Consider the following 8,300-nt stretch of genomic DNA (forward strand, 5'->3'; position numbering starts at 1 on the left):
CTGGCCTCCCGTGGTCCCCTGGATTCCTCCAGTCTGATGCATAACATAAACTCTGTAGCTAGGTCTCTGTCTCAGCCTCCAGTGTGGGAGCTCTGTGAAGGCACAGCCTAGAACCTGTACTAAGTGCTCAGCAAACATTTCATGGATGAGGGAGGGAGGAAAGCGAGATTGGAGTTTGAAGGCCCAGGCTCCTGGACACAGGTGTCCAGCCTCCCACCGGATTTTCCAGAAGGGCAGTGGAGACAAGCAGTGGAGATGCAGCTGGATGGGCTGGAATTTGGTAGCTCAGGACAGAACTGACACTGCAGAGACCAAAGCACAAAGCTTTTGGAACAGTCGTAAGTTAGGCAAGAAGCTAAGCAGGTGACTCTAGAATGGTCTGTATAGTTGCTGCCACCTGTAGCCAGAGAAGCCGTGACCTGTGATCTGCCGCCTGCAGCTGTTCCAGGCAACTAGCTCAAAACTCAAAGCCTCAGGACATGGGGCCCTTGGCAGCCAAATCCTAACTGGCTCATGTGGGAGTCTCTTCCTCCTGATGCCTTTCAGGAAAGGAACCCAGGGCAATGAGCTGCACACCATCAGACTCAGGCTCTAAGTACCTAGAATTAAGGCTGGTCACTCATGCTTCTTGGGTCTTGGGTCTTATAATCCCCATTTTTCAGATGTGGAAACTGAGTCTTTAGAGCTAGAAGTAATTTTCAAATTTCTTCTTTTCAATAATTACAGAATGTAATTATTGTGGTCAATAAGGTTGTAAGCTTTGGTGTCAGACTCCTCGGGGTTGAATCCCGGCTCTACTAGTTATAAGCTGTACAACCTTGGCCAGATTAACCTCTTTGTGCCTCAGTTTCCTCGTACATGACGTGGGCAAAAATGATAAAGCCTACATAGTAAAGCTGTGAGGACTTAATGAGATTATACAGGTAAAGTAATGAAAATGACACCTGGTACAGGGTAAGTATGCTGTGATTTTAACTGTGGCTGATTTTATCAGTATCTGAAGAGGAACATGATATGGTTTAGTTCTGGCTGTTTCACCTCTTAGCTCAAAGCTCCGTTCCTTCATTGTCAAATGGGAATAACGATACCCACCTTTCTTGGGCTTATCGGGTGGATGAAATGATCTTTTAAAGTGTGAAGCATACAGTGGGCATTCACTAAAGAATAATAATCATTATCTGAATTAGACAAGCTCTTAGTGTGATAAATCCATAAGGAACACCCCCCATATCTCACTGACTTCCTATCACAAACATTCATTTCCCTCTCACAAGTTTGAAGATTGGCTGGGACACCTCAAGTTCAGGCCAGCCCCTCCCCACCAGGTGTCTTTCATCTGAGACCAGTGGCTTCTAGGCAAGTTCTTCTCATGGCAGAGGGTGGAAGCTCCAAGAAGCCTGGTGCCTTGCCTTGAAACTGGCACACGGTCACCTGCACCCATGTCCCATTAGCCAAAGCAAGTTCCAGGGCCAAGCCCCAAATCACTAGGCAGGGGATGTATACTTTCCTCCACAAAAGCCAGGGTCAGGTTGGGGAGGGAAGGGGAGACTATGGGCAAAGAATACAATGTGCCGTATTCTCTGCGTTAACCACATGAGTTTATAGATGGGCAAACTGAGGCCCAGAAAGAGGAAGGGAAATACCCAAGCTCATAGGCAGTCAGTGACTCCCTGATTGTTCTCCATCTTCTCCCCTCCCAAGTCTCACCTTGTATCCATATAATTAGCATTTGCTGCTTTTGAGTCAACAGTTCAGCCATTTGAAACCCGTGAGAAGGACCGTGGCAGTGAGGAAGTAGAATCCTTGCATCTTCCAACAGGGCCAACAGAAGCCCAGAGCAGTGACTCACCTGTGATGACACTGCAAGGTCAAAGGAACAAGGGGAGAAGACCCAGGATCCACAACTCCATCCCCAGATTCTATCAGGACACAAATGGAGACCCAGCAGATAAAGCAGGGAGGAATCTGCCCGCCTCCTTTCCCACCCCAAAGTGAGTCCTGGGAAGAGGGAGAGTCAGAAATCCAGCTCCCTGGGTCCAGGAATGTCCCTTGGGGTGGCTGTCATTCCCTCATGGACACCCCCACTCATTAAGTCCTGACTATGACCAGGCCCCCAAGAAATAGAGGCCAGTGAGGTATCGTCCAGTGATGGAGACTGACCCACCCATAAATGATGACATCCCAACTGTTCAGGCAACATTTCCCCAAATGTGGAGTGATTCGAAATGATCTTAGGGTGTGCCTGGATGCAACATCGTACAACACTGACTCTTGGATTGAGGAAGTTCTTTTCAATCCTTCCAATTACACCAGGAAGGAAGTCTCAGATTAGAAGCCTGTGTCTTTAACATCTCTTTTTTTTTTTTTTTTTTTTTTTTTAGATGTTGGGAGTAGGAGTTCACCAATTTATTTATTTATTTTTGCTGTGTTGGGTCTTCGTTTCTCTGTGAGGGCTTTCTCTAGTTGTGGCAAGCGGGGGCCACTCTTCATCGCGGTGCACGGGGCTCTCACTATCGCGGCCTCTCTTGTTGCGGAGCACAGGCTCCAGACGCACAGGCTCAGTAGTTGTGGCTCACGGGCCTAGTTGCTCCGCAGCATATGGGATCCTCCCAGACCAGGGCTTGAACCCGTGTCCCCTGCATTAGCAGGCAGATTCTCAACCACCGCGCCACCAGGGAAGCCCCTTTAACATCTCTTTAATCCTCATTAATCTTCTTTATTACAACAGAGACAGAGAGTAGGCTTCAGGCTCACATCCTGGCAGGTGGCAGTATCTAGCCAGAATTTAATACTGTTATTTAATATCTTTTAATCTGACATGATTTACTTTAATGGAATTTAGCTGTTTTCATTGCATCTGCCTTTTTTTTTAATTGCCAAGTTACACATTTAAAAAATATTTTATTTATTTGGTTGCACCGGGTCTTAGTTTTGATAGCTGGGCTCCTTATTTGTGGCATGCAAACTCTTAGTTGCGGCATGCATGTGGGATCTAGTTCCTTGACCAGGGATCGAGCCCAGGCCCCCTGCATTGGGAGCTCAGAGTCTTAACCACTGCACCACCAGGGAAGTCCCTTTTCCATCTGCTTTTACAAGTACATTCTATTTGTGACAGGTGATCCTGCTTATCCCATATAGAGTAGTGATATCCAGTGTTTCTCTTGAAATAAATTTATTTTTATACAGAAGTACAGGCAATAGGAGTACAGGCAATACACAAAATATCATGATGCTATTTGCAGGTATGGCGAACATTGTGAAATGAGTATGTGAATAGACTGATGTTTGGAAAATTCTTCTAGAACAGTGTTTATCAGAAGGTTGGAATTGCCGCTGGCAGAGAGTGCTATCTGGGTGGCTGGGTCCCAGGCCCCCCATCATCATACCTTCCTGCAGGGAATCCCATCCTGAGGTCCAGAGCTATGGATCCTAAATCAGAATTAGCCTGAGGAGAGAGAAGGAAAGGGTTCACCCCCTCCCGTAATAAAGCTCTGGGTTCTGGACTTGATCCCCCATCCAGACCCCATCAGCCCAGACACTAAGGTCGGACTCCCCACCCTCCTTCACAAAGGCAAACTGAAGCTCAGAGCATTTAGGGTTGTGGTCCAGGTGATGAAGCAAGTTCAGTAAGAGAATGAGAATCCCCAGTTCCTCTGTCATCCTAACAGGACCCCTCCCACCCCATTCACTTCCCCAATTCCGGCCACAGGAGGCCCAGGCTTCTGGGAAGTTTCCTGCTAAGCTTGTTGAACTGGAGGAATCTCTTAGGGCTGGGGCTCCGGAGGGAAAGAACTCGCCCCGGGCACACACAGCCATACCTCAGAGAGGGTTTTTGCAGTCCTGGCCGCAGGCACCGAGGCAGTACCGTTTGTGGCCCGGGCAATCCCAGTCTTTGGAGCACAGGTGCTGCACGGGGCTGAGGCAACGCAGTTGGTCCTCGGGGCAGCTGCCCATCTTAACTGCAACACAGGAGCCGGGTGAGTCCCACCTGTACCCTGGCCATGGGGCTTGGGGCTTGGCTGGCGGTCAGCAAAGTAGAGAGGGATTCTTACCGAAAACCTTACGGACGCACGGGCGGAAGCATGCTTTGTGGCAGCACTTCATCCTTGAGGGACAATGGCTGTCGTCCACACACTGATCAGGCACCGATAGGATGCAGGGCCCGTCGTCCGGTGGGCAGCCCCCAGATTTCTCTGTAAGAGAACCCCCCCAATTTTGCAGCTGGAGGCACTTCAGAATTAGGTATAAGCACTGTCCTGGAGATCACACAATCTAAATTCTCCACTACTCACTTCTTGCCTGTCCTTTGGCAATTTTTATTTTGAATGGACTTGCTTGTATTGAATTTTTTATTTAATTTTTTTATTGAGGCCTAACTGACATGTAACATTAAATTAGTCTCCGGTACACAATGTGGTGATTTAATATTTGTATATATTGTGAAATGATCACCACAATGTCTTGTTAACATTGGGCACCATATATAGTTACAATTTTTTTTCTCGTGATGAGAGCTTTTAAGATCAACTCTTCTAGCAACTTTCAAATATGCAATATAGCATTATTAACTATATTCACCACGCTGTACATTATATTTTCATGACATTTATGTTACATCTGGAAGTGTGTACCTTTTGACCTCCTTCACCCAATTCACTCCTACCGCCACGCCCCACCTTTGGCAACCACCAACTGTTTTCTGTATCTATGAGCTTGATTTGTTTTGTTTTGCTTTGGGGTTTTTTTTTTATTATTCTTTTTTACTTTTTGACCCCACTGCGCGGCATGCGGGATCTTAGTTCCCCGACCAGGGTTGGAACCCGTGCCCCCTGCAGTGGAAGCGTGGAGTCTTAACCGCTGGACCGCCAGGGAAGTCCCTTGTTTTGCTTTTCAGATGAGATCATACAGTATTTGTCTTCCTCTGTCTAACTTATTTTACTTAACGTAATGCCTTCAAAGTCCATCCATGTTGTAAATGGCTGGCAAGTTTTTTTTTTTTTTTATTCCAAGCCTCAGTTTTCTGTCTGTGAAATCGGAAGCAGGACTCCTTCCTCCCAGGGCTGGTTTGAGACTCAGATGACAGAAAAGACAGAAAAAAAGAAAGAAGTTCAAAATCTCCACCTGGGCCAACAAGGCTGTGCCTGGTCTGGACCCTGCCCATCTCTCTGGTCTCACTGTCTACACTCTTTAACTTGGTGGCTCCTGAGCAACTCCAAGCTGCTTCTCTTTGCAGGGCCTGTTTTTTTGCCCATCACATTCAAGTCTTCATCTGCCTTTCCTAACCTTCCCTCCAGATCCAGGCTCCCCACTCACAGGCGTATACATAGAGACACAGTCATACACACACCCCAACAACCATGTAGTACTGGAATGTCTCATGGATATGAAGACTCAGAGAATGAAGGACTCATAGCCAGACACAGTTACATAGATATCTGTGCGCATAGAAATAGATACATATACACAGTCAAATAAGCAAACACACTTAGATGTATACACACAATTAGCTATGGGCTTAACCATATGAAATAGCTGATAGTCAACTTTGTTGATCTACAAAAATAGCAATTTCATGTAGTTTGACCTATACACATACATATGTATATATACATATACATATATACATATATATATATATATATATATATATATATATCCAGACAGTCACAAGATAGTTAATAGTTACATACATGTATAATGAACTGGGATGTATGAACTGGGACATATACACATAGTCAAATAAGTTATAAACACATGCCTACACACATAAGTATAAACACACATAATTATACATAAACAGTCATACATGCATAAGTGTATAGCATATGTGCTGTGAGCAGAGAGACATATAAGTGCATACACAGTCATATACACACAACCACACACCCAGAGCTACACAGACACAGATCTATTGACATAACCATTGAAAACATGGGTTAGTCACCTACTGTTTACCAGAGACTGTGCAGGCTCTTTATGTCAGAGATGCCCAGAGGTTTGAGGGGTGGGAGTAAGGGGGGAGGAGGGAGGTGTCTTTTAAACAGAGGTGCTTGGGCTTTCACAGACAACACTGTGCCTCTCTCCATTGTCTGAAATCCTACTGAGTCCCGGACCGATGTCTCATGGGAGAGAATCAGGGGAGAAAGGGACGTGTGAATTAGGGGGAAACCAGTGTGTCCCACTGAGCCGTGACATAGGTCCGACATGGGCTCACGTTCTGCGGGCGCTAGCTCTCATCTCTGTGTAGCTGGGCTGGGTTTCAGGGTGTCCTCTCCCAGTGCCCCCAGAAGCTCTCCTGAAGTGCCCACTTAGGCTGCACTTACTGGATGCCAGCACCTTATTCCTCAAGACATTGTTTACTCCTAGGAGAGAGTCATGTGACCTCATTTTTCAAGGAGTAAGTTGGGAGGGTGATTTTGCCTGATTTCAAAGACCTGCATCCAAATGCCATCTGTGACACTAACTCAGAGTCCTGTCCTTGGCCTTGTGCAAGTGGTTTCCCGCTGAGCCTCAGTTTCCTTATCTCCAAAATGGGGATAAAGATAGTCCTGACCTCACAACATGGCAATGAGAGGAACGTGGTGATGGTGCATGAATCACAACCAGCATGGCTCTGGCCTTGGAACCCGCCAGCATCCTTCCCTTGTCAGCCTGGGAGCCTCTGAGCACTCTACTTCCCAAAGCAGCTCACAGCTCTGAGGAAGGCTCAAGGGGCAGAGAGGATGCAGAGAACTGCTCCCCAGGGCCCTGTGGAGGAGGGAACCTGCCCCCATGACTGTCTCTTTCCCCCAAAGCAGGGCCAGGGCTGCCCGGTTGTATGTAGGTCAGAGTGTTACAACCCCAGAAGGGATGGAGGTGGAGGCATCGCCCGAGCCGGGAGGCACCTGTGTAGCTACCCCAGCAGACTCAGCCTCCCGCACCTGTTGACAGGTCAGACCCAGCCTTTTGGAGGAGGCGGAGGAGAAGACAGGTAGGGGTAAAGCTTCCTCCAGACAGATCCCAGATCCCAGAAACCATGCCCCCTAGTCAACTCTGGAGACCCTTTCACAGATTGGGCTGGGGGACAGAGAAGGCTGGAGAACGATAGAAACAAGATGGACAGGGGGCCAGACCAGGCCTAGCTGGCCACAGAAGGTGACAGAAAGAGTCATCTCCCTGCCACGCGAACCCACAGATCCAGACACCTCCATGGAGACAACCAAAGAGCGGGGACCTCCGGTCCATCTCCTCCCCTCCCCAGAGGCACAGGGAGATGCGTGTTCTCACGTGGACAGGCACACAGGCTCAGGCACACATGTATGCGGTCGTTCCTAAGGATACATGTGCAGATGCAAACCACGCAGACAAGCAGGCACAAAGAGACACGTGTACATAGAGACAGACGCACGTGTGTAAACACAATCTTACACTCAAATGTGTAGACAGGCACAGACAAGCGTGGGGAAACTGGCAGGAGGACATTTACAGCCACACATGCAGGCACAAAGCTATACAGACAAAAGGCAAGCTGCTGGAAGCACTAAGAAACAGGTACACTCACACACACACACATACACACACACACACACACACACACACACACACACACACACTGCATTGCTTGCTTTCCCCCAAACCCTTATTCTCCCCTACGAGGTAGAAACCACCTCTATGCCTGGAGCAGAGGAAACTACCCATACTCACCTCCCTTCCTCCTGCCCAAGGTAGCAGGCAGCTGGCTCCCCAAAGCCAGGAGGGCCACCAGGAGAAGGAGAAGGAGGCTGTGGGCCCTCATGTTTCTCTTGCCAACACCTAATGAGGGGGAACCCAGAGGCCCCTAAATTAACACCTGCAGCCTCATGGAGGCTAGAGCAACTGAGTCAGGGGAGGAAGGAGAGGGGCTGGATGGAGTGGCATGTGTCTGCCTCATCCTGGCCTCACCCCCTGCTCAAGAGCCTCTGTGCAAGGGTGCTTGTGCAAGAACTGACGATGGATGGGGACAGGCCCTGGGTGCCTGGGGCTAGGATCCAGTCCTGCCTGTATCACCGACTTGGGCTGTGATTTGCAGAAGTCTTGTTCCTCTTTGGACCTCAGTTTTTCTCATCTGTATGAAGAGTGAGGGTTGTTGAGTCAGATGCTCCCTTTCCTGGTTCTCTAAGACTTTGAAGCCCCAGCAATGGCTTAGGCAGAGGATAAAAGTCAGCTCTGAATGGCCAGGAGGGTTTGCAGAGTTCTGGGTGCTTAGGAAGCATTCGAGTTAGGGTCAGCGCTCTCTGCTGGAGAAGGCTGGCCCAGGCTGGCACGGTGATTGACGCCAGCCC

General features: G+C 48.4%; 1 protein-coding gene across 1 annotated transcript; it reads right to left on the reverse strand.

The window, feature by feature from the left end:
- Positions 1-3,819: 3,819 nt before the first annotated feature.
- On the reverse strand, positions 3,820-7,774 carry LOC307063124 (WAP four-disulfide core domain protein 5-like; the record flags this gene model as incomplete). The annotated part of the gene is made up of 3 exons (XM_079719102.1): positions 3,820-3,959; positions 4,053-4,193; positions 7,684-7,774. The coding sequence occupies 3 exons, from the start codon at positions 7,772-7,774 to the stop codon at positions 3,820-3,822; spliced, it is 372 nt and encodes a 123-aa protein (XP_079575228.1).
- Between the last annotated feature and the right edge of the window lie 526 nt (positions 7,775-8,300).

The sequence above is a fragment of the Hyperoodon ampullatus genome (assembly GCF_949752795.1).
Source record: "Hyperoodon ampullatus genome assembly, chromosome: 14".
Lineage (NCBI taxonomy): Eukaryota > Metazoa > Chordata > Mammalia > Artiodactyla > Ziphiidae > Hyperoodon > Hyperoodon ampullatus.